The sequence below is a fragment of the Lactuca virosa genome, chromosome 2, assembly GCF_052849685.1.
Source record: "Lactuca virosa cultivar CGN04683 chromosome 2, Lactuca_virosa_CGN04683_v6, whole genome shotgun sequence".
Classification (NCBI taxonomy): domain Eukaryota; kingdom Viridiplantae; phylum Streptophyta; class Magnoliopsida; order Asterales; family Asteraceae; genus Lactuca; species Lactuca virosa.
In genome coordinates, this window is record NC_136427.1 from 225351444 (window position 1) to 225378865 (window position 27422).

General features: G+C 39.9%; 1 protein-coding gene across 1 annotated transcript; it reads right to left on the reverse strand.

The window, feature by feature from the left end:
- Window positions 1-24718: 24718 nt before the first annotated feature.
- LOC145160309 (putative indole-3-acetic acid-amido synthetase GH3.1) lies at window positions 24719-27129 on the reverse strand. Its single transcript, XM_079079451.1, has 3 exons — window positions 26736-27129; window positions 26536-26637; window positions 24719-26315 (listed from the first exon to the last, which is right to left on the reverse strand). The coding sequence occupies exons 1-3, from the start codon at window positions 27053-27055 to the stop codon at window positions 24938-24940; spliced, it is 1800 nt and encodes a 599-aa protein (XP_078935577.1). The 5' UTR covers window positions 27056-27129; the 3' UTR covers window positions 24719-24937.
- Window positions 27130-27422: the final 293 nt, after the last annotated feature.

Below are 27422 nucleotides of genomic sequence, written 5' to 3' on the forward strand. Positions count from 1 at the left end.
TCCTGGTCTTTCATACAAAAATTTCAAGGGTCAACCCCGGGTCTTCTTACCATACACAACCAAATGGGTCGGCATTGGTGCCTTCGACCCATAGAATAATGAAGACACTCACCTCGAATGCAGAAGCTCACTAAAAGAATTCCCTAGTTGCTGCCCTGACTACACCTTCGAACTATCAGATCAAAATAACACCCAATTAGCAATTGGAATCCATCCCAAGGCCCACCAACCATACTTGGGGTAAAATGACCATTTTACCCCTAACCCCAACATGAACCAAAACTGAGGCCCAATTCCAAAACATCCACAAAGGCCCAATTATGGCCTAATTTTCCAAATTGGGCCCAATCACATATGGGCCTTATCCTAAGCCCATATTTTCCTTAGATCCAACTCAGATTACTTCAAGCACCCCCCCCCCCCCCGGGACGAACTTGGTCAAAGACAATATCCATAATCCATATCGACCCAACTCGCTGAGTTGTATAATCAACTCACCGAGTTGACCCACATCAACTCAGAAATGGGGAAAACCAAACCATCTCGCCGAGTTGACCCACCAACTCGCCGAGTTCGCCCATGACCCAACAACTTAATGCATTAAGTTGCCTTCATCTAATCCAAGAGCTCCAAAGCTCAGATCTCTACCAAAATGAGATCAAGAAGGGTAAAGTTTCCAACTTTACCCCTAGGAACCACCTATGTGGGTCCAAACCCAAACCATGGACTTAAAAGAGTGAAGGCTTAACCATTAAGCACTTAATCATCAAAGACAATACCCCAAAATTCAGATCTGGCCCCATAAGGCTAGATGGCCACGTAAAGTTTCCATCTTTACGCTTAAGCATGACTAGAAGGAGCTCAAAATCTCAAAAAGGGCTAAATGAAAGACTTAATGGATGCATGAAGCCCTTAAACCCATAAAGTTGGCGTCTTTATGCCAAAAGAGCTCATGAAGATCATAGATCTTAAAGAATAAACACTTGGGACTTCTACTTCCCCAACAACCACCCATTCATGGCTAAAAGCATACAATCTAACCCAAGAAGAGATCTAAGCAAATATTAAGCAAGGTTAGAACTTTATACCCGAAATATGCTAGAAATAGAGCAGAGAATCAAGATCTGAAAGCTCCTACCTGAACCACAACCTTGCACCAAGCTTTTCTTCCCTCAATGAGCTTAAACCACACCAAAACACACCCACAGTGAGCTCACAACACTCAAGGAGGCTCTAAGGTTTCGAGATTTGGGTTAGGGGCTATGGAGATTGGGAATGAGGCCAACACCTGGGACTTAAGGTGTTAAATAGGGCGCAAAACCCTAAAATTAGGGTTTCTCAATCAGCATCCAACTCGCCGAGTTCCCTTCAACAACTCGCCGAGTTGGTCCATAAAAACGCGTGACCCAAAAGCCTCCAACTCGTCGAGTTTCCCACCATCAACTCGACGAGTGGGTCCCTAAGAAAGGGGATTTATTTCCGCAAACAATCTTCTAGATTCTGGGTGTTACAACTCTCCCCCACTTAAATTAGATTTCACCCTCGAAATCGCTCCTTATTAACACTCATATCAAAACAAACAACCTAAGGAACACAATTGGAAATTATGCTCATAAGACAATATTCCCAAGCACATGTTGGTCATGTCTTGAATGAATATAGTTGATCAGGCTATATTGACCCTAGACATGATTACATAACTGCTCAGGTTTAACCGCAGTGTCCCAACATCCAAATACTTTTGTTTCGTTCTACCTATGACTCTGGTTCTGTTATGTATGCATACTTGTATACTTTTTACAAAATACTTTATATATTGAAAATATACTTTTAGTTTTCAGAGCGCTTCAGCCCCTTAGTTTTTATACTTGTATACCATGTAAGGTTCGGTATACTTAGTTCACTATAAACAAGAACTCTGATACCAATCTGTCACACCCCAAAACTGGAACGGCAGAAACGTTCTGGGGTGGAGGAAGTCATGCGTAGTATCACAACAATTGTATCATAGCAGTCATAGTAAACACAACCAAACATTGAATACATGTGTGAAAAAGGTTTACATATGTTTAAGTCTTGTTCAAATACATCATAACTGTAAGTAAATATAAAGACATGACTTTGTTGCTCCGACTTCTCAGACTCCAGGAGTGCCTGTCTACTGATTTCCTGAGAATACAATCAGTTTTGAAAGAGTATTAACATAAAGCTGGTGAGTTCATAAGCACTGTTTGTATATTGAAAACCGGTTGTTAACTCTGAAAATGTTTGCATGACTCCAAGAAAATCCAATATTTTCTTTAGTAAAAGTGAGAGAATTTTAGTAAAATGTTATATGATTGGACTACCACTAGATGTATTGTAGGATGGACATTGTATGAAAACCGTTGTATGAAATGTTCTGTTTGAAAACCCTGGTTACTACCAGTACGTATAGTAGTATTAGTTTTCCTTGAGAAACCATGTATTTGTCCGTACTTGTACTAACAAGTATTGTTCGTGTGTTATTATTACGTAAGTAAATCGATGTTATCTACATTGTGAGTGTCATGACCATACTTTGACTTGATATGGCGCGAATCGGGCACCAGTATCTTTTATGACTTTGTCACCTGTAGACCTGCCGGTCCTACTGTAGCTAGCAGCAAGGTGCGGGATAGTCAGTCCCGTATATATCTATACACAACAGTCACGCTCTCCCTCGAGGAGATTCTGATCATAAGTGCTAGTCCTTCACTCAGTTAAGTTTGTGAGTGTTACCAATGACGTGTCTCCAACTAGACTAAAAAATTTACAAGTAATAATGCTGAAAACCCTTTTTGTAAATAACTGAAAGGTATATAAAGTGTGAGTTTGTAAAACTGTGGTATAAATTCCCAAACTATACTTATTATAGTTTGTGTGTACGTATATGTATAACCTTGTATGAATTCCCAAACTATACCTAATATAGTTTGTGTGTGTACGTATTTGTATAACCTTGTATGAATTCCCAAACTATACATATTATAGTTTTTATGTTTGTAAGTGTAAATCATGTATTGTTCTGAAAACTATGTGGTTAAGTTCGTACGTTGAAAACGTCCCTTATGCTCCGCATAATACAGAAGGGATAAAATATCTAAAATATTTTGTAAAACTGTAGAAACTGTGTGTTTGTACTGATTTCGTCCGTTTTAAGTTTACTGAAATCCGTTTGTGTAACTTTCATAAAATCAGTTATGTTTGGCTTGTATTCCCCCCTGAAAACATTAAAAACTCGGAAAATGTAGGGGTATGAACTCACCTTGAGTTAGTGGTTTGCACGGAAGACCGGTATGAGATGTTGAGTGTCAAGTGAAACCTCGAACACAATTGGATCCTAATTATCATGTAATAACACATATATGTTTCAAATTAGGGTATTTTCAAGACTAGACATGGTAGGGAACCACTCTAGGGACTTGGAAACACTTGAACCAAGTGCCAAAATCACATGTGATTGAGTGAGGGAGGTGTATGGCCACCCTAGAGGTGTGTACGGCCATGGGTGTGCGGCCCATGAGGTGTGCGGCCGTACACTCATGATGGAATGTGTCTTTGAGGTGTTTCCAAGGTCCTAACTTGCATCTATGAAGTGTTTTAGGTCCATGCTTAGTTGTAGTGCAAGTTTGAGGTCCATAAGGGTCATAGAAGTGGGTTTGCGGCCCTAAGGTGTGTGTGCAGCCGTACATAGGGATGTGCGGCCATACACCCTTCATGTATATGCCCAAAATGTCAACTTTAAGGTGTAACAAGGCTAGGGTCATGTCCATCTCGAAGATAGGGGTCAAACTCTCACTTTGGAGGGTCTTTTAGGAGTGTACGACCATCTTATGGGGGTGTGCGGCCGCACACTTTTCAAGACATGAAGAACTTGATGAATATTGCAGACTCAGGGCTTAGATAGAGTGGTCTTTCAAGGTTAACAAGTTAGAGGATGAATTACTCACGTTCTTGAAGCTTTGGAGGGTTCACGGTTGAAGAAGCTTGAGAGAATGGTGTAGTGTGCAGCCAAGGAGTGAAAGGAATGAAAGGAAAGGGGTCTACCCTTTATATAAGAGTGGGTGCGCTGCCATGAGGGGGGTGTACGGCCGTACACCCATGTGTACGGCCGTACACTCCTCCTACAGGATTGTATGGCCCGATTTTGTTACTATACGACTTGCTGACTCATTCCTGATCTCCACCTTGATTGTACACAAGATTAGAACACTTAAATGAACTCTTAAACAGTGCTAGAAGTAGCAGAAACGAGTTTAACATTGACTGAATTGAATAGGTGTATAAAATAGAAGTTTCGGGTTGTCACATGCACTACGGTGGTGGGAGGCGTTAGAATCTGTTGTACCTGAGGCTACACTTCAAGCCATGACCTGGGAGGCTTTCAGCCAAAAGCTTCAGGAGCGTTTCTGTCCACCGGGGCAGATAAGGAAGGCCGAGTGGGAGTTTCTTGCACTGGAGAAAGGTACTTTGTCGATAGCGAAATACGATTCAGTGTTCTCTGAGAGACTACAGTTCGGTAAAAGTTACTGCCCCACCGATGCAAAACAGGTGGAACATTATGCCGAGGGATTACCATTAGAGTATCGAGCTATTGTGAGGCAGCGCAGCACTTTGGCGGCTGCCATGGATGAGGCTATTCGGATCAAGGTTGATTTGGCCACACCCGAGCGCACTGTGATCAAGGGTGGGGAAAAGAGGAAATGGGAGGGTTCGTCTGAATCCTCAAGGAAGAAAAAGAATGGTCACCAAGATATGAGGGGTGGCAACCCATACTACTGTACGAGGTGTCACTCCTCACATAAGGGGTCATGTAGTAGCAACACCATGAGATGCAGGTGATGTGGAAAGTTAGGCCACAAGCAAGAAGAGTGCAAGAATGAGTCGCTCTGTTATAATTGTAGGCAGACGGGTCATATGAGTGGTCAGTGTCCAAATCCGAAGGTTCAGTCTAGTGGCAGTGGTAAGAAAAAATGATGCACCAAAAGTGCAGGCGCGAGCATTTCAGATGACTGTTGAGGAGGTCAGACGTGATGATGAGGTATTCTCAAAACTTTTTCATCTAAGTGTTTTGTTGCTATGTATAATTGTGTTGATGTTAGTGTTGGTAGACCATTCGTATTTGTTGATTTACGTGTTTGTTGTGTGTTAGTTCAGAGTATTTCTGAATTGTGTGTTAGACATTGTGATCGCGGTAGGGAATCTTGTTTTCATCTTTTGGGAAATGTATGAGGAGTGTTCTAATATGATGGTTGGACACACTTTTTCCCTTTTGACTTGGACTCTGATTAGGATCAAGTCGTGCGATGTCGTCATTGATACGTTTTAGATGTCTGCCAGACAGGCTAAGATTCTCTACGCTAAAAGAGTGTGCGAGTTCTGTATTTCGTGTGAGGGTACATTTCTTTCGTGAGATGAGAACTATAGGATTGGCTTTCATCATGAGTGCTTTGAGGTGAGCAAGTGTCCAGTGACGGGGTGTGAAGTTCCCTGACTCATGTGGTAGGGAGTTCAAGAAATTCAGTGGACACTTCCTGGTAGAAGTGGTCAAGGAGTTTGTGAAGATAATTATCCATTTCGATGATCTAGGGAAGCTGAGTGGTGAGTCTCTTACTGTTAGACAAGTTACAAGGCGAGTGGTTAATACACGAGTTGAGAGAGATGGAAGTTATCTTGGTTGGAGAAACACCAAACAGTCGTGGATGGGACGACTCAAGCTCATTAAGTTCCAATGAGGGGGCATGTACAGGTCAGAAGTGACCTAAGTGGTTGAATACATGAAGGTTTGTTACCCTAATTTGTTCGTATCGGTATCTGATTCCGATGACGGAATCATTTTAAGGAGGGGAGAATTGTAACGACCCGAAAATCCTACCGTAAATGACGTTAGTTTTTCTGTTACTCAAAGGACTATTTAAGCGAAATATTTTAGCTTTATGAGGTTAAAATGGAATAAATTAACTAAAAATAGTATTATTTAATACCTAAAAGAATTAATCGAAATTAAAAGGTGTGAAATTTAACGAATTTGATTTATGGAATTATTAGGTTAAAAAATAATTCACTTAAGGGTGTATTATGAGTTGAGGGGCTAAGGTGTCATTTATAGAAATCTAATTTGTCAAAATACTAGGGTTACTGTAAAAAAGATGCATTATGGAGAATTAAGGGGCTAGATGGCAAAAGTTTGGAGTAACCCCCAAGGAGAAGGATCGATACTTCTCTTTGTGTCCTTCCATTCACGTGGATACTTAAGGAAAAAAACGATTAACATCATTTGATCGATTCTAGTCCAAGGAAAAAGAGAGAAACTAAAACCTCTCTTGAGAGGGTGAGAGTGCGACGCAAGCAGCAGGGAGGAAGGAAGAAAAAAAAACGTTGATTTTGTGTGTAAGGAGGCATCATCGAACCGAGAGGGAAGAGGAGGAAGGAGACTTCACCTTGATCAATTCTAGAAGGCGTAGGAGGCTGCGATTCTTTGCCAATTGTGGTAAAAAAATTTAACTTTTAATCTCTTCTATGGTGTTAATTTATCAAATTCCTTGTCAATTGATGATTGTTGTTGTCAATTCTCTTCCTAATTGGTGATTACAATCTCATCTTCTTCTTACTAGAAACCTTTGAAGGTTCATATGGTTTAATTTCACTTTTGTGGCGTGTTTATGATGGCTCAATTGCTGTCAAAATTTCTTATGAACACCTTCAATAATTTTGTTGTTCAGGTTCATGTTTTGATCAAAGTTTTGGAGTCACAATTTTTCTTGTTGATTTCTAAAACTTATGTTAACATCCACCATGAATCAAATGGATATTTTTCTGAGATTAAATCATGTTTTGAGTCACCCAATAAGCCTCAAAACAATCTCTCAAAGTCCTTCCATGAGACTTGGTGGTGGAAGAAATCCAAATTTCTATTTGTGCAACCTACTTTGCTTTCCACCAAATGATATGTACCTTGATGAGTGGGTTGTGATTGGAATTGATATTTTTATTGTTTGACATGTTACACCTGTTAAGAAGTTGAATTTTACCCTTATGTTTGTTCTTAGTGATGGCTTAATGTGTTAAGTGGTCAAAAGGCTCTTGAAATCCAAAGCTGGAAAATTCAGCAAGAATTACCAATCTATCACTGTATTGGAAAAATTTTAGAAAAATGACCAGGAGTCGAACTAATGATCTGTAAATTCTCATAGTTTTAATTTTAAGTCTATTTTATCCATAGATTTTTCGAGTACCTATTGTTGCCTCCAACTTAGGTGAAAATCGCCTTTTTCACCAGCTGGTCAGAATTTAGCTGCATTGATACGCAGTTTAAATCATATAAAATTGTAGGAAAATCATTTGGACCTTCAAAAATTTTCCAGTACCTGTTGTTGCCTCCAACTTAGGTCAAAATCGCCTTTTTCACCAGCTGGTCAGAATTTAGCTGTATTGATAGGCAGTTTTGTAAAAATCATATAAAATTGTAGGAAAATCGTTTGGACCTTCAAAAGTACTTTCTGAAAAGCTAACAGTCTGAACTTCTGGAATATGAAAAAACGGAAGTTATACAGTTTCCAAGTGTTCTAAAATAGCTCTAAACAGGTGGCTGTTTTGGGTCGAAAACTGGGAATTTTAATTGTTAGTTGATTTATGTGTTTGGGTTATAAATTTGTCATCTTTGGCATTGTAGAACTCCAATAACCTTGTTATTTGAAATGTAATAGGGGAAAGGGTGATACTTCAACCAATACAAGATTTTAAGTGTGATTTGGTCACATCTTTGGCAAAGTTAAGTCAAGTTTGTGTTTTTAAAAGTACACTGTTAGGAGTATCCCATATCTTAGATGGATTGGGATGAACCTAGTTATCTAGGATGCATGTGCCCCTTTTGATGATTGATTGTTATGCCATTATTTTTGAAATGTTTTATGTGTAATGATATCTAGGGTGTTGCATGCTAGATTCTTCTTTTTTTGGTGTGAGATATGAGCTAGGGTGATGCTAGATTGAGTGTAGTGTATGAACATTATGTGATGTGAGCATGTTAATTCTTGTTTGAAAATATTTGTTCAAAATGTTTTAGGACAAACAAGATAGTGTTGTATCAACTTCATAGATGTGTTGTGTATGAAAATAGTGTGTGATGTAAAATGTAATAACTGCATAAAATTACATGTTTGCATGAAAATAACCCTTATAGAGGTAATATGTTAATAAAAGAAAATTCATAATATTTATATGATTACTTGAAAGGGGTAAAAGTGTAACTCCTTATTTAATTAATAATTATTAAATTAAAAAGGGGAACACACTAGCGGGGCAAAGGGTGGTAACCTAGACATAGGTATATACCCAATCCGGATATTATGATGGCCTAGTGGGTTGAAAGATACATATAGGATAAAGAGCTAAAGCCAACATTAACGCCGACTGGTTTTTCTAGACAACCACTCGGGACATGGTCTTGGTACACCTTGGTATACCGGGACTGGACTGATGTTGGTCAAGCGGTGGGACCAACGCAAACATCACGTGGGATTTGGGAGGTGTATCTGTTGGAATTGGCACCGGTCGTACCAATCCTTAATGGAAATGCATGTATACGTATGTGCACAGTCGGAGTAGCGAACGCAGCGCACCGGGAGAAATGATTACGGGTGAGAGTCGCGCCTCACTTAGTGCATTGGGTCGTGTCGGTCATGTTAGTAGCGAACGGGGTCTTGCTTTGGGGGTTTTTGCGGTGAATAAATAAACCCTAACTAAGAGGTAATAATTTAATAATTACAGTGGTGAGCGGTGAGTAATTATTAATGTAAAGCGGAGAAACAAAATATTATATAATAATATTCAAGAGGTGAATCGATAAGATTAAATTAGTTACAACGACGTTGAGGAGAGTAAATAATAAAATAAGCTCTAACTGAAAAACTAAAATAAATTAAGCTAAACCTGTGTTTGTTATGTGGTGTGATGTTGTATGTCCTGCTAGTGAGTCTTTGAATATTTGTGGATGTTTTGTGTGACTCTATCTATGATATGTGTGTTCTCTTAACACTGTACTATATTGATTCACTTAGCTTATGCTAACAGTTGTTCTTTGCTTGTTGGCTTTCTTTGTGTGTTGAAACAGGTAGCTTGACATGATTCCGTGGTGAGGATGGGAGTTTAGGGGTAGTCTCAGTTAGTATCTTTAGTTATGATACCATTTGAACATGTTGGGTATCATCATTATGTTTTTGTGAACTTTAAATTATGATGGGTTTTTTTGACATGAAAGTAACTTTGGTGATGTTTTTTTTTTTGAAATAAAATAAGTCTTCCGCAACATATTCTATTAAATAAATGTTTTAAAAAATATATAAAAAAAAATTAGGTGAAAAGTCACGATGTTACACCACCCTGCAGTCTTACAACACTTCTACACTATCTGCTAACTAGTGAATGCTACGGGCCACCCCGCAGTCTTAGAACACTTACACCTTACCACAATTGTCGCCCAAAGCCTTACCGCTAATCTATCAATTCGAAAAAATCCAATGTTGAACATGCACTCGACCCAACACCTGAGCTGAACTTGAGTCATGAATGGAACCCCAACCTGGGTCCCCCAAAGCCAGCCATCAAACATCAAGAAGACGCGAACCCAATGTTGGGAAGTTTCCCGAACTCCCAAGTCACACAATCCTCAATCCAGACAACCACTTGGGCCGCTTCCCCCCCCCCCCCCCCGATGGGGATGCGAAACTCATCCTAGTTTCATACTTGCTTCTGTCCTAAAGACCTGAGCAGTTCTCCCAGACTTTGACTTGACTAAGCCCTTACAGCACACGAGAATTGAAGGATTCCCAATCCTTCTTACCCTCTAATGATCGATTTGCTAAAAACCAGCGCTTACCAATGCTAGTGTTCCATCACTAACCATCCCAAAGGACCGCACAACCCCTGAAGACCATCTGAACACTTCTCGAATTCCAGCAACACTAAAAATCCTAGATGTCCAAAATGATATCACACTCAAATCTTGAAGTCCAAAGGACGGATGCTCCAACCAAAACCTCAGCAACATACCACTTCCCTCAGCACCCCCACAAGTCAATCCAAGCACAATGACTGAAACTACCGAATCCTGACGACACCGGATAACCAACCAGTTGAACCCTGACCACCGAACTTCGACTCGATGCCCCTGGGTTGATCTCGACCAAAACCGGAAATAACAATTGAACACTTGGAACTTGCTATACAGGAAACAACCCTTACTAATCCACTAACGCTTTATGGCATGCAAATGGCAAATAACATTTCTTGAAGATATAACCCAAACATAAGCAGAGAAATAAACCAAAGATACGCTTACCCAAAACCGATGCAAGATTCCAACGACAAAATTTAGATAAACCAAAAAGAAATCAAAAGATACATACCCACAACATCACCTGCTGGAGTCATGACCTCCCATGTCTGACACTGCTAAGCCCAAATCCTCTACGCTAGGGCTCCTGCCCTACCCTCTCGTCCATCGGCAATCCTCAAAGTAGCCGGAGCAGGCGCACTCACTGCTCCTCCCCTCAACATTAGTTGATTTATATTATTTGCTATTTGATCCTTTATGTTTTGAAAAGTTCAAAACTTGTCCTCAAGTTTTGAAATTTAAAGTTTTGTGATTAAAAGTTTAATTTGATTTATTTAAATTTCAAACCTTAGAATTTTACAAGTTTTAAAATTCAACCTTATACTTATAGTATTATAAGATTAATATATATATGTATAACTTAAATGCTAGTCTTACCGTTAGTAGGCCTCATTCACGAAGCCGATCTATAAGGGGGGTATAAGGTTATGGCCTATAAAATGGCCGTTTAATGGGTGTCCATTCTCACCCACCGCTTCCTTGATTGGTGGAGGGTCGTTAGCCGAACGGGTAGGATTGGGCAAACCTTTCCTCATTAAAAGTATAATGAATCTATATAAAGTAACTAAAACATTTTTCATAAAATTCCCAATCTTAGTTACTTTAGGAAAAAGTGAATTGATGCAATTCCATGAAATTACACTTTGCACCCTTGCTAAGACGTTAATGGAGCGCGTGTGGTTAACCGGCACATTAATTGGGTTCTAAGCAATGGTAGCAAAGGGTGACTCATTGTTTGTCATAGTTCGATGAAGCGTGTGTGGTTAACCAACACATCGAATAGGTGATTGTAACAATAAGGGCACCATGTACATTTGCATGGTTATTCACACCCACTTTGTGATCCTCGGCATCCCAGTCACAAACTAGAGGGGCATATCGAGATTTAAACATGTCATTGAAAAGTTCAATGTATCTCAAAAGATCTAGGAGTTTTTCAATACATTTAAAACCTAATTTCTTTTTCGTTTTTCATGGTGGAGAATTAGTGAATCAACATTCACTTGCCTTCAAATTATTTACTTGTTAGATTACGGCATCCCTTTTTCTAATTTGTAAATAATGTTGTTGGTTCCTAGCCCTAATTTCTTATTTGGGTGATTAATTGGGGAAATTCATTTCTAATCAACTTTGTTCTTTTTCCTTTTCAGATGTCGAACACAAACAACAACGCTTCTGGGTCAAACTCCTCTGGTTCATTCTCACTCATGAACTTGTGTGGGAAAGTGATCTTCGATGGGACCAATTTCAGTAATTGGATCCGCAACATTCGCATGGTCACTCGCTACGAGGACAAAGAATATATCCTTGACGAGAAGCTAAAGGAGATTGATATCGAAACAGCTACTGCCGATGAGATCGTGGCCTACGAGGCCCACGAGCGTGATGCCACGAAAGTCCATTACATCATGCTCGCGACTATGATTGCTGAACTCCAAAAGTCCTATGAGATGCATCAGGATCTGCTGGAACGCTACCACCAGAGCACTAGGCAAGAGAGGTATGAGATCATCACTTCGATGATCACTACCAAAATGGGCAATGGAGAGTCCCTTACTGCCCATCTGCAAAAGATGCAGAGATATGTTGATCGCCTGCTGATGTTGAATGTGAACTTCGATGAAGAGCTGGTAATTGACAACATCCTTCACTCGTTTCCTTCCTGCTATAGCCAGTTCCACATGACCTACCACATGAATAAGAAATAGGTCTCCTTGAGCAAGCTTCGGGGCTTGTTAAGGACTGCTGAGAGCAACCTCAAGGATAAATTTGTTGCATCACCTCCAACTCCAGCTGTTGCCCCTGTCTTGGCAATAGGGCAAGGGAAGGGTAAGAAGAGGAAGGCCTCCTCAAGGGACCACCACAAGGGAAAGTCCCAAGATGGCACCTCTTCTAGTGGAACCAAAGTTGGTTCTGCTAAACCCAACTCAAACCCCAAAGAGGCAGAGTGCCACTACTGCCATAAGATAGGGCATTGGAAGAGAAGCTGCCTAGAATATCTGCAAGCCATCAAGGATGGAAAGATCAAGCCATCTTTCGCAGGTATTTACACAATTAAATCTAATAGTTTTTCACATGCTAATTCTTGGGTTCTTGATACAGGATGTGGTTTTCACATATGTTCTGATTTGCAGGGACTAAAAAGAAATAGGAATGTGGAGCGTGGAAGGATGAATCTGATCATGGGAAACAGAAGATCGTCCCCTGTGACCAAGATTGGAGTATACTCCTTAGTGCTTAGTAATGGTTTAGATTTAAATTTGAATAATTGTTGCTATTCGCCAGATATGGCTAGAAACATCATTTCATTTCATGGTTTATATAAACAAGGTTTTAGATATTCATTTGATAATGAAAAGGGTTCTATTTATGCTTATTTTAATAATGTTTTATATTTTGAAGCATTACCTTGTAATGGAATATATGAAACTGTGATGGTTGTAGACAACTTAGGAAATGATGTGTTGTGTGTGGATTCTTCCAATAGTATGGATAAAGCATGCTTGTGGCATTGTCGTCTTGGACATGTCAACAAGAAACGCATAGCCCAACTCCAAAAGGATGGAGTGTTGGAGTCATTCGACCTTAGGGACGATGACGTGTGCGAGTCTTGTTTACTTGGAAAGATGACCAAGTCACCCTTCACTGGCACTTGTGCGAGGGGTGAGGGTTTATTGGATCTCATACATACAGATTTATGTGGACCCTTTAGATCCACCACAAGGGATACGAATCGCTTCTATGTGACTTTCACAGATGATTATAGCAGATATGGGTATATCTACTTGATCAAGCACAAGTCAGAAACCTTTGAAAAGATCAAAGAGTTTAAACAAGAAGTGGAGAATCAGTTGGGCAGGAAAATCAAGATGCTTCGATCTGATCGAGGTGGAGAGTACCTAAGTCTTGAATTCCACGACTACCTCAAGGAATGTGGAATAGTTTCACAATTGACGCCACCTAGGACACTACAATTGAATGGTGTAGCTGAGAGGCGTAATCGAACCTTGCTAGACATGGTTCATTCCATGATGAGTCGTGCTTCACTACCTATCTCATTTTTTGGGGTATGCCTTAGAGACTGCCGCCCATATCCTTAACTTAGTCCCTACGAAGAAGGTTGCCAAAACACCTCACGATATGTGGACAGGGAAGGCTCCCTCGTTGGCACATATCAAGGTTTGGGGTTGCGAGGTTTTCGTAAGACGAGAAACTCACGACAAGCTCGAACCTCGTAGTGAGCAATGTATTTTCATCGGCTACTCACAGAAATCCTTTGTATATCTCTTCTACAGACCGAGTGACAATGTAGTCTTCGTTGCGAGGATAGGGGTTTTCCGAGAGCGAGAACTCATAAGCCAAGGAAATAGTGGGAGGCAAATAGATCTTGAAAAATTTCAAGAGTCGAGCGATGAAGGAACCTCTAACACTGGCGCTCAACCCGAGGAGGAAACTCCGGTTGACAATGTACCAGGTCGTAAGACGGTCGGGTGCAAGTGGATCTTCAAGAAGAAGACCGGCGTGGATGGAAACGTGCACACTTATAAAGCGCGATTGGTTGCGAAGGGTTTCATTCAAACTCCTGGAGTTGACTACGACGAAACCTTCTCACCAGTTGCGAAGATAAAGTCTATCAGGGTGATGTTGGCCATTGCTGCGTTTCATGACTATGAAATATGGAAAATGGATGTCAAAACTGCTTTCCTTAATGGGAAGTTGGCTGAGGATGTTTACATGGCTCAGCTAGAGGGTTTTGTCAATGCGAAGCATCCCAATAGAGTGTGTAAGCTTGAGAAGTCCATTTATGGACTTAAGCAAGCGTCTCGCAGATGGAATCATTGTTTTGACGAGAAGGTCAAAGAGTTTGGCTTTCTGCGAAGCGAAGATGAATCGTGTGTATATGTCAAAGCCAGTGGGAGTGTAGTAAGCTTTCTCGTATTGAATGTCGACGACATACTACTCATAGGAAACGACATCCCGACATTGCAGGAGGTTAAGTCCTGGCTCGGGAAGTGTTTCGCTATGAAGGACCTCGGAGAAGCTTCCTATATTTTGGGAATAAGGATAGTGAGAGACAGAAGTAAGAGACTAATAGGACTTAGTCAGAATACTTACCTGGACAAGGTACTAAAACGTTTTAGTATGGAGAATTCAAAGAAAGGGGAGTTACCAATCCAGAGTAATGCCAAGTTGAGTAAGACTCAAAGTCTGAGTACTGAAGTCGAGATAGCAGAGATGAGCCGAGTACCATACGCTTCCGCAGTTGGCTCAATCATGTATGCTATGACTTGTACTTGCCCTGATGTGGCCTTCGCTTTGAGCATGGTCAGCAGATATCAAGGGAACCCTGGCAGAGCGCATTGGATCGCGGTCAAGAATATTCTTAAGTACCTTCGGAGGACCAAGGAATGGTTTCTAGTCCTCTGTGGGAGTGATGACTTAAAGGTGCGAGGGTACAGTGACGCCGGTTTTCAGACCGACAGGGACAACTACCGTTTGCAGTCGGTCTGGGTCTTTACCCTCAATGGAGGAGCAGTGACTTGGAAAAGTTCCAAGCACGAAACCGTAGCCGATTCAACGTGCGAATCAGAGTATATTGCGGCGAGCGAAGCGTCAAAGGAGGCGATATGGCTGAAGAACGTCATTGGAGACCTTGGAGTTGTGCCAGCCATAAAGGAGCCTATGGAGATTTTCTGTGATAATGAAGGAGCGGTTGCCTTAACCAAGGAACCAAGAGATTACGGTAGATCTCGACATATCGACAGAAAATATCACTTTATTCGACATCGGGTGGAAGAAGGACTCCTCGTAGTGAAGAGGGTATCGTCAGAGGATAACCCAGCAGATCCGCTTACGAAGGGACTAAGCAGGTTTAAGCATTTGCAGTACGCTAGGAGCATCGGGCTGAAGGACGATATTAGTTTAGATTAGATAGTTTGGAAACATGTAATAGATAAGTTGTTATTAACATTTGATGATTAAATAAAGGAGTATTATTTATTAGTAATGTTACTGTCTTATGTTAATCTTTTACCTATTGTTTCATTTTGCATGTTTTGACTTCCTGAATAATTGAATTATTTGATAATAATTGAATTATTCAAACAGTCCACAGTCGTTCATATGTTGGAAGTAGATATGAATGAAGACTGTCATGAATTGGTGTGTAGATTGTCTATAGTGTATTAGACATAGCAAAAGTTTGCTGCAACATTCATGAGTGCTTATGAACTTGTTTTGAGCATTGGAATAAACCCACACTTGCTGGAATCACTTCATGGAATTTATCACGAGTGATCATAAGATGGTAATATCATATGGTCTTAAAACCTAGATATATGGTTTATTGTTTGTTAATTGGTTGTGCATTGATAATGCGTAAACACATCAGTAACTTGATGTTATAAAACGCATTGTTGTGTATGATTTGATTAATGGATAATAGATGCATATAAGTCGAAGTTTATCTGTTCCTTTTATCCTAAGAGGGTAAAAGCGATATCAGGGCCCCTCGATGATTTGATTTGACTTATGTGTCGGGCCCGGTCAAGACTGAATTGATGTGTTCAATTAAGTTCTATGTCAAATGAATCTGAGATCGAGAAACCAATTGCAGGACAATAAGTATGACCATGTTCCATGTGATTGTCCGCACGATATCTAGAACAGAGGATTATACGGTCCCTTATCTAAAGGACAGGTTACTGATAAGATCAGAGTTTGACAGCATTTTTGAGAGCTACGATTGCTAATCGGATTGTGCTTGCATTTATAGTTACTAGACTTATCCAAGTGGGAGATTGTTGGATTAGTGTCTAAGCCCGTAACTATATTTGGTAAGTACTTGACCCGGTTGTGCATGGTCCTTTTGGGTTGCCTTCACCATGGCAACTTGACAGGGTGATTTATGAAGAGAGAGAAGATATTATTATATTAATATATTATTAGAATAATATATTAAAGGAATAATAATATTATTTGATTAATATTAGTCATAGATTAATTAAGAATTAATTAGATGACTAAAAGAGGTTAATTGAATAAAGGGGCTTAAACTGTCAAATGTGTGATAGTTGTATTTTGGGCTAGGAAACCCTATGGAGCAAGGGATGGATGAAATTATGGGAGGATCCCATCTAGATTTCGTCTAAGGGCCCTAATCCAGAAGGTTCCATGGGCTGCTTGATGATTAAGTTGTCCATTAGGGTTTTGGTTGAAACCCTAGAAGCTCACAGTATAAATAAACCCCTAGGGTTGGATAAATCGGTTACCTTGCTTCCTTGGGAACCCTAGAGCCGATTTCTACACCTCTCTCCTCTCTCTAAATCAACCTTTTGCTAGTTGGTGTTTGTAAGCCATTAGAGGAGTGACAATTGTGACTCTAAGCTCCAAGAACAAGAAGATTCAAGCAAGAAATCAAAAGGTATTCATCTAGATCTGATTTCATATGTTATGTTTCAACTGTATTCACTAGATCTAGGATTGTAAGCCTTGGATACATTGCATGTTCAATTAGAGAAACCTAGATCCAAGCATTAGGGTTTGCATGTGCACATAGGAAAGTTCTTATGGCTCAAACCCATCACACCTGATCTGACCCCCTCTTCCCGAGGTGCTCCAAATCGATCTCTCGCTTTCAGGCTCTAGAAACCATATCATTCAGGTTCTTACACCCTGAAATACTCACGAACTCCCTGATACCATCCCGTAGCATATCATGATACCTCACCTTCTTCATTTCCTCATGTGCTGCATACTGCGGTACCAACATACCCAAGAATCCTCCTCCCATTAGCTTCTTAGATTCTCTAATACTCTCACCGATTCGAATATGGATCCTGTGCTTTCAGTAGTACGGGACCAATACTACATTCCACACCTATCCATACTTTCCTCAGCAATCCTCTCGAATCCTCTAAGTCACTTCCTCAAAGTAATGCACCCAAAACTCACTAAACCACACTACTAACCCACTGAAGCATATCCTAGGCTCTCCTAGGTTCCCGAACTCACCCAACCCTCAGATATTGAAGGATTCCCATTAATGTCAACTAGCTAACTCTTGAATATAGTCGCATGCAACAGAGATCAGATAATCCTTTGAGTAAAAGAGTCAATCCTAGAACGGTTGGACTCAAACGAGAGCTGCGCAATAGGGCCAAGTTCATCACTCTGAGATTATCCAACATGTGCCACATTTGACTTAGCATATTCACTTAGTATCTAACCCACATTAATAAGATCCCCACAAAGCACAAAGCAAGCAGCATTCAAGCAACGAAGAATTTAACTAGCATACACTAATCAAGCCATTTTATTCACTCATCAGGAGTCTATACTAGCATGCATATCTAAAGCTCATATAATCATGCATAAAAAGGCATTTCTCCTATCATATATTACTGAACAAATCCTTAGCACTATTCTAGAATGCAACTCTCATAATCATAGCATATATCATAATAAACATGAATTGGTATTCTGGGAACCACTTACTTGAGCTCGGCCGATTGCACGCATCACGCCCCTTTCTTGATTAGAAATACCTTTTTAATTAAATGTTTATTTTATAAAAAAATTCATCAAACCCTCAGTTTGAGTTCAGGCACACCGAGAGTATGCCTGAATCCCTCAAACCAACGCTCTGATACCAACTTGTAACATCCCAAAAATCAAGGGTAAAAATTATATTTTTATTATAATTAAAACAATATAGTAACTTTGTCCAAACATTGAAAAAGCATTTGAAATAAAACAATTATCAGAGTTCATTCCCAAAGATCACATATTGCTGAAAACACGGGCGTATGCATTGCGATCGTCCCGAGCTATTTTATTTGAAAACTGGAGTACCTGAAACATTAACTGAAAACCGTAAGCACAAAGCTTAGTGAGTTCCCTAAATACCACATACCATACATATCAAATGAACCATACATGTCATACATAACCGTGAGCCATACATATCATTCATATACCATAATCAATAAGAGTGCTATGTGCCAACCATAGTCTTGCCATTATGCCACGAGCCGCCTCATGGTCTTCCTTGCCAGGCCGGGGACCACAACCCTGGGTCTTACAGACAAGTGCCAGGAGCCGCCTCCTGGTCTTCCAAGCAAGTATCACAAAGACAACTAACATACAATCTATAACTACTTACTAGCATTTGCTAGGAGCCGCCTCATGGTCTTTCCTACAAAAATGCCAAGGGTCACCCCCGGGTCTTCCTACCATACACAACCAAATAGGCCGGCATTGGTGCCTTCGACCCATAGAACAATGAGGAGACTCACCTCGAATGCAGAATCTCACTAAAAGAATTGCCTAGCTGCTAGATCAAAATAACACCCAATTAGCAATTGGAATCCATCCCAAGGCCCACCAACCATACTTGGGGTAAAATGACCATTTTACCCATAACCCCAACATGAACAAAAATTGAGGCCCAATTCCAAAAGATGCACAAAGGCCCACTAATGGCCCAATTTTTCAAATTGGGCCCAATCCCATACGGGCCTTATCCTAAGCCCATATTATCGTTAGATCTAACTCAGATTACTTCAAGCCCCCCCCCCCCCCCCGAGACGAACTTGGTCAAAGACAAGATCCATAATCCATATCGACCCAACTCGCCAAGTTGTCTAATCAACTCGCCGAGTTGACCTACATCAACTCAGAAACGGGGAAAACCAAAACAAATCGCCAAGTTGACCCACCAACTCGCCGAGTTCGCCCAAGACTCAACAACTTAATGCATTAAGCTGCCTTCATCTAATCCAAGAGCTCCAAAGCTCAGATCTCAACCAAAATGAGATCAAGAAGGGTAAAGTTTCCAACTTTACCCCTAGGAACCACCTATGTGGGTCCAAACCCAAACCATGGACTTGAAAGAATGAGGGAATTAAGCACTTAATCATCAAAGACAATACCCCATAATGCAGATTTGGCCCCATAAGACTAGATGGTCACGTAAAGTTTCCATCTTTACGCTTAAGCATGACTAGAAGGAGCTCAAAATCTCAAAAAGGGCTAAATGAAAGACTTAATGGATGCATGAAGCCCTTAAACCTATAAAGTTGGCACCTTTATGCCAAAAGAGCTCATGAAGATCATAGATCTGAAAGAATAAACACTTGGGACTTCTACTTCCCCAACAACCACCCATCCATGGCTAAAAGCATACAATCTAACCCAAGAAGAGATCTAAGCAAATAGTAAGCAAGGTTAGAACTTTATACCCAAAATGTGCTGGAAATGGAGTAGAGAATCAAGATCTAAAAGCTCCTACTTGAACCACCACCTTGCACCAAGCTTCTCTTCCTTCAATGAGCTTCAACCACACCAAAACACACCCATAATGAGCTCACAACAGTCAAGGAGGCTCTAGGGTTTTGAGATTAGGGTTAGGGGCTATGGAGACCGGGAACGAGGCCAACACCTGGGACTTAAGGTGTTTAAATAGGGTGCCAAACCCTAAAATTAGGGTTTCTCAATCAACATCCAACTCGTTGAGTTCCCTTCACCAACTCGCCGAGTTGGTCCATAAAAATGTGCGACCCAAAAGCCTCCAACTCGTCGAGATTCCCATCATCAACTCGCCGAGTTGGTCCCTAAGAAAGAGGATTTATTTCCGCAAATAATCTTCTAGATTTCGGGTGTTACATAGTTCAACTTGACATATTCTTACATCAATCATGGGTTGACCTGGGCCAACCTTAACAGTAAAAGCCAACCCTTGTATGCAACTGCTCCAAAATAGATTCATGTGACCGTCACAATAAATATTCAAGTTAAAAAAAAACATTTTTTGAATATATCTCTTTGTCCGGCCCTACTTTTCTATCTGTTTCTTCTTCCTTTCTTTTTCACCTTGTAATACGGTATGGTCCCTGTAAGGTTATTTAGAGAAAAAAGCTCTAAGAAAATAAATTCCTGATAACATCATAAAGAGATAAACATTACAAAAGGCAAACATGTAGCAAAGGAACTTGATAAAAAGGAAAAAGAAAGGTAATGACCTGTTTGATGGTTAGGTTTCGTTGAATAAAGACACCATCTCAATCTAAGAAGAAGATATCAATTTGTAGAGTGTGTCTTTTTGTTTTTGAAGTAGCTAGAAAAAGGTCAGAGATGGATCCAACAAAAAACCCAAATCGTTGGTAAGGGAGCGGCTAGGGGATCGAAAGCAGAAAACAAATATCTATTTGTTTAACCGTTCTTCCTTTGGACTCGCACATAAGTTTTAATTTATTGTTGAAGCTATATTGATCGTTCTCCCTGTTCATTAGGGATCTTTTATTCCCAATGGTCAACGAACAAAAATCAAAATACAGAAGCAAACTTGTAGAGATCGTGGGAAAAAAGAGGAAGAAGGAGAAACAATTAGCGTATATTTGTGGTGTTTTGGCAGATCTAGGATTTTTTGTCACATGTCGAGATTAACTTCAAAGGATTTGATATATACCTTTTATTTTCCTTTCGATTTTATGTAATCTCGACAAATGGTCACAGCTTGGTTGCTCTTTCTTTTCGGGCAGTGGATGGTTAAACATAGATGACGGTGTACCTGGCAGGACAATTGAAGGGTTTAGCGGTTGCGGTGGAGGCTGAGAGAAACGAAGATGGAGTTTTTTAGTCTAGGGTTTTAGAGAGAAAGGCTATGTAGATGCTAAATGGAAATGAATCTATAAAGATGGGGATGAATAGTTTAACTAAGGAGACAAATAGCACATGATAAAGGGGAAGATGACCAACATTGAGAGATTTTTACCGGGATTTCATCGAAGGATTATAAATGACCACGTCAAAAGCTTTCCAGAGATAACGAAATGTATAGTATTTGATTTTTTCAGCATTTCACGGGATAAGCTCTGATTTTCCTGAAATGCATAAACTTGTTGTAAATGTTGTTTTAAGGGGTGTACCTCTTAAAGTTCAGCATTTTAGTGTAAATGCTTATTAAGGTGTGTATATACATATATATATATATATATATATATATATATATATATATATATATATATATAAATACATATATATATATATATATATATATATATATATCTTAATTATTGTTATTTTAACAAGATATTTAAGATGAGTAACAACTAAATACTATGCATATCCTAAATCTTGTATAACATAACTCCTAGGTAATAAGGTTTCCTAGAGATTTGACCATTATAACATCATGGTAACGCCTACTCCTAGATTATTGGGCATTTAAACCTCTAGAAATAAGATCATAGCTTAAAACTAGGCATAGTATCTACAGTTATACTATCCTAAGGCATCTAGCTTATTATAAAATGATTTGACATTTATAAAATAAATATTTTTATAATACCATTTGATAAGCATGTATTCCCCCCCCCTCTAAAAACATTTAAAACAACAAAATAGGGGTCGTGAACTCACTCTAGGGTTTGAAACCATTGATGTAGGGTAGAGACGAGCTCGGAACTTCGGGGATCACTCCACGAGGTAGCGCACAGACTAGAGAGAAAGAGAGAAGTGAATGAAGGTGTGCTGGAACTGAATGGTACAACCTTCAATTTATAGTCGAGTTTTGGGGGTGCGCGTCGTACATTTCCTATGCGCGGCGTGCACTCAAACGTCGTAGCTCCACAGGAAGTTGCCACGTGTCACCTCCCTACTCAGCCACGTCACTCGTAATCTGTCCGAATCCGGTGTCAAGTGCGCGGAGCACGGAGACGTGCACTTGACGCGCAAGTAAATATTTTTTTAAAAATCATAACTTCCTCGTGTTTGCTCCCATCTAGACCCTCTCTATATCTATGTGACGATCTCAATAGGTACTACAACTTTCATTTTGGTTGTTTTGGCCGGTTTTGACTTTCATTTTCGAGCCTAACGGGGGTAAGAATTAATGATTTTTATAGAAATCATAACTTACTCATATGAATCCCGTTTTCGACAAACTTTTTCCTAAAGTTTATATCTCGAGGAGTACTGGGAAACTCCTTTTTGCACTTTTAGTCAAAACTCAACCAATCTCTAAGTACCGTTTTGATGTAATTAATTTTAACTATGTGGTTGATTTCTATTTTTATAAAATCCATAACTCTCTCCTTCAGAGTTAGATTTTTACGAATCTTATATCCTTGAGATCACGTTAACAAGTACTATCCAAGTATGTTAACCGAATCGAAAAATGTCACAACTTTTTGATCGCTAATTTTTAGAGCCTAATGGACAATTTTTATCAAATAAATGTAAGAGCATATCTTATTCTTATTATCTTAAAAATCAAATATTACAATGTTTTCTATTATATTTTTCTTCCTATTATTTGCTAACGGTGACTAGCGACAGAATTTCTCAAGGTTGTTACAGGGTGAATATAATATGACGTTTCTTATGATATGTTCTATGAATTATTTACAATTTGTATTCTACTGTTGTATGAATGCAATTTTAATATTATCATGGTCTTATCAAAAAATTTATATATTTTGTAAAATAAATTTATATCATGTAATTTGTAAAAAAAAAAAAAGTTGTTAACCATGAAATATTTATATGTAAAGTAGTAAATGGTTCTAAATATGTAAACATGTCATTTATGTCATTTTACATGTAAAAGCTAAACTAGACACTTTTTAAAAATCAAATTATTATCACCATAAAAGTTAATTTAAACACTTTTAGAAAACTCATTTTAAAAAACCATAAGTCAATAAGGACTTTTCCAAAAAAACGCTTTTGAGGTTACAAAGCACTCCCAAACACCCACTTAGTCTGTTACGATCTCATATCGGCCGGAAGTAAATTTAGTTGGTGGCTTATAAGTCTAAATGTCCACTTTTCTATAATGTGGATTTTGGGAGTGAGTTTTACATTTTGGTTTATAGATAGATACGAGCCTTGTATGGAATAAGTTCCTATCAATTTTTATCAAAGCCATCCCCATCTTTTGAAGTTCCAATACTTTGAGTGGTGGCCTACGGAGTGGTTACTTCGACCCTAAAAAAGGGTGCCAACCGTGACCAACAATGAGTTGGAGTGGTTGTTTGTACCGAAAAGGGGGTGCCAACCCTAACCAACATAAATCTTGACCAACAAGGATGTTGGCTCTTCAAAGCTTGGGGTATTATAATCGTTCGAAAGTAAATTAAGTTGTTTGCTTATAAGTTTAGATGTCCTCTTTTCTTACAAGCTGGTTTTAAAAGTGATAAGTACACTTAAATGTATGGCTTGATGCATGCCTAGTATGAGCTAGGTTCATATTATAGTCCCATCTTTTTGTTAGAAATTTAAAAGATAACAAAGATGTTAAATGTGATAGTAGAGAGATATGTTAGGCGTGTGACTCATGCACTACCAACACAACTAATGAAACGTTAAAAGACCACTTGTGGATGACTTTCATATCTTTTGAGGAGGTACTTCATTCAGGAGACCCACAAGCAGGAGGGGTATCTCCTTATGTCGTGGACGGAGATTTCAATGTAGCTGGCCTCCGGGAGAGAATCGAAAGAGCTAATTTCCCAGTATGTGACGGGTACTTCATGTGGCTAAAAACAGTCTCATTAAAGGTATCGGGTTTTGTATGGAGAGCCAAACAAAATAAAATACCCTCAGCGGGAGCTCTTCGAAACAGGGGGTAGTAATGGCATCGACACTATGTGGTTCTTGTCAAAGATCGGAAGAAACTGGAGGTCATATTCTTGTCGAATGCCCATTTGCAAAAGACTTATTATACTCAATTCTTCAGTGGTGTAATATCCCTATGACTGATTTCCAAACAGTCCAAAACATCATTGATTTCGCTATCAAATGGGGGAACTGCCCCAAAAGGAAAAAAATGTTACTTACGATTTTATTTGGGGCCTTTTGGTGTTTATGGAGAGCCAGAAACGAAAGAATTTTCAACAAAATTGAAAGTGAACCGGCGAAAATATTTTCTATTGTAAAGTCCGAGACTTTTGTTTGGATGAAACATAGAGGAGGTAGAAACAAGTTAGATTGGAGACTATGGAATGAAAACCCTCTTCTTTGTAATTAACACAATGTAAAATCCTACCCAGCCTCTGGCTGGCTTTATTTAGTTATAAAAGAAGTTCCCGGTTCAAAAAAAAAAAAAAAACACGGATCAAACTTGTAATTTACTCTAAATTATTTGAAATGCATTTATTTTACATTTAATTTGTGCACCTTTTACAATGAAGTAATTTACAGTAAAGCCCGTGAACGGGAGAACAATACAAAACAATAAGTTGCGTTTAAAAGTAAACATTTTACAATAAAGCACAACTTCTTACAAAGTTTAACATAACATACAGAAAAGAAAATCATCATTTCAACGAATACATTATTCTTACAGTACTTTCTAAACCTACACACTAGAGCAACATTCCCTTTCTGATCCTACACAACACACCCTTCACTTTCTGAACCTACATGATTACATCTTTCAGTTTCTGAATCTACACAATTCACCCTTCACCTTCTGAACCTACACATCGCACCCTTTAACTTCTAAACGACCTTAATATCTTAGAAACGTCGGTCTGGGACCCAATGAGGTGCACTCGGGCTAAAATGGGTGGATATGACCCTGGAATCCAAAAGTTCCATGATAGGTGTGAAACTAACACACCTTGGAACTTTATATTGGTTTATGGATGCCCCTCGTGATATCGCGTAATCCATCAACTCCTCAAACGTACCGTTTCTCACGACCCGAATCTCCAACGGCCCAATAGAATTATCCGCAACCCGACTCTGTCGATAAACCGAATTCAAACACTCCTCCATTGCTAAACAGCACTGATCCAACACTTCCTGACCAGGACCATGACCCGGATCCTTCACCAACAACTCCCAGTAAATAACATAGTGACCTGGTATCGTTTTGGTGTCACCATAGCTCGTATACTCCACAACTGCTGTATCAAATTCTTTCAAAAGCTCCGAAGCCTTTTCAATGGCTGTCTGCAACTCGGTTTCGTCGGTTTTGTCAGCATCTATACTTAGTAAGACATTCTTTCTCCTAATGAACTTGAACTGCGGGGCGGAGTTGTGGAAACCCGTGACCCGGAGAATGTCTCCGACCCGGTACCTACAGAGACCCGAGTAGGTCGAAATGACGAGTTCATACTCCTTTCCGAGTTCGAGGTCAGCAAGGTCGATGAGTTGAGGTGGCGAGTCTTCCGAGTTTGGCACCGAGTTGGAGGAGTCATGTGGGATGAACTCAAAGTAACCCATGTTTGGCATAATGGTGTAAGAAACTTCTGAGGGTTTTACCATTGGGGTTAAATTTAACCCAAAGTAACACTCAGAAGAAGCATACATCGTACAAGTTTGAGGTAAGTTACCGCTGTAAAAATCAAGGATGGGAATATACTGAGCCATGGCCCCAGTAACAATCACGTCAAGGTACTTGGTATTCGGCCAAACCCGGGTTATAATCCCTTCCCAGTTCCCTTCACAACACTGAGCCGTAATGAACCGGGCTAGATCCGGGTCAGGGCTTAGAATCTTCGACATGCATGCCCGGATATCCGGGTCGGTGATTTTAGGGTTCAGGTATCCGGTTTCGATATCAAGGGCGAGTTGTTTCCAGTTTAACGTAAGAAACTTAATGGCCCGAACCAGACCGGAGGCAAAAACCGCCCCACACCGGAGAACCTGCTGCCGGAAAATGAGACCACAGAGCATTTGAGAGTACATGCTTTGGAAGGAATCGACACAGAGAATGGTTTCGTTAGGGCTGGTGTAGACGTTGTAGGGGTCATAGGGGCGGGTTTTAAATTGTTGGCTTTTGTAGTAACTTGTGAGAACCGGTCTAGCCACTAAACCGCTTGGGGTTTTCGTCTCGGCTTTGATGAATAGGAAGTATAGACCCTTTCCTTTGTCTAAACCGGGAACGTAGCTGCAACACAACACAATAATTCATTAGCAAATAGCAATAGTTTGGTTGTAATTTATATATTGTTTCAAATAATTAATTAATAGAATAGTGTAATTAGGTTGTGTATAATTCAACGTAAACAGTTTATTGAGCATAAAATACTCATATATTGACTAACAAGTTAATTTAACAATTAACATTTAAATAAAATAAAATAGAGGAAAAGACTAAAGTAACGCACAGATTCATGACAGGCATCAGAAGACTATAGAGCTTCTGTCTTCGGTCCATCTCTTCAGCAATGGTTGGCATCAGTTTTCTTTCCCCAGCTGATGTACCAGAACTGCAATATTTTATTTATTTATTAATTAATTAAATCTCTATAAAAGACAAATACTTTTGCTAATTTTTTTAATCGAGCTACATGAGTGTTGAACAAACCTTGTGAGGAATTCGGAGATGGGGTGGGAGGATAAGATCGGAGAACGATCGCCATTGGCGATACGTTGGATATACGGCTGGAGATCTTCGTAGGACACCACCGGAACTTTGGATTTATAAGTTTTCCGGTCAGTGGCGCCGCCGAGGTTCCATTTCTGGACATACTCAGCAGAAGCATTTTGGGTCAGGATTTCACACAGAACATTCTCCTGAACGGAGTCACAGTTTTTTGTCATCTCTTCTATAAACTGAAGAGCTTTTGCATCTTTTTCCGTAGCCGGCGGACCTAGCGGTGACGACGTCGCTGAATCAACAGCCATGATTTAGAGAGAGGGAGAGAGAAGGTCGTGGAAAAGCTGTGTGTTTTAAGGTGGTGTTGTTGTGAGTTTTGGTGGAGCGGTGGAGGTGGTATATATAAGGTGGTGAAAGGCTATTTCGGGCTACATGCCACGTCAGATGCCACATCAGAAACATTGATGATATAGTCTTTGTGTAGACTAGGGGACAGGTGGGACCGGTACACGTCATCATGTCTGGAAAGGGGATGGAAAAATGGGGACCAGGGTATGGACACGTCAGAGGGGGCTGGTAAGGAGATTTGTCTGGTTACCGGAGTAAATGGCTGCTTATGGTGAGACTGTTTTGCCGGAAAACGACGGCGTGCCGGCGAACTCGGCAACTGTCATT

Coding starts and splice junctions, on each gene's coding strand:
- LOC145160309 (XM_079079451.1), bottom strand. CDS start 27,055: ATGGCTGTTGATTCAGCGACGTCGTCACCGCTAGGTCCGCCGGCTACG. Junction 26,638..26,735: donor ATCTCCGAATTCCTCACAAG/GTTTGTTCAACA, acceptor AAAATATTGCAG/TTCTGGTACATCAGCTGGGG. Junction 26,316..26,535: donor CTGATGCCTGTCATGAATCT/GTGCGTTACTTT, acceptor GTTGTGTTGCAG/CTACGTTCCCGGTTTAGACA.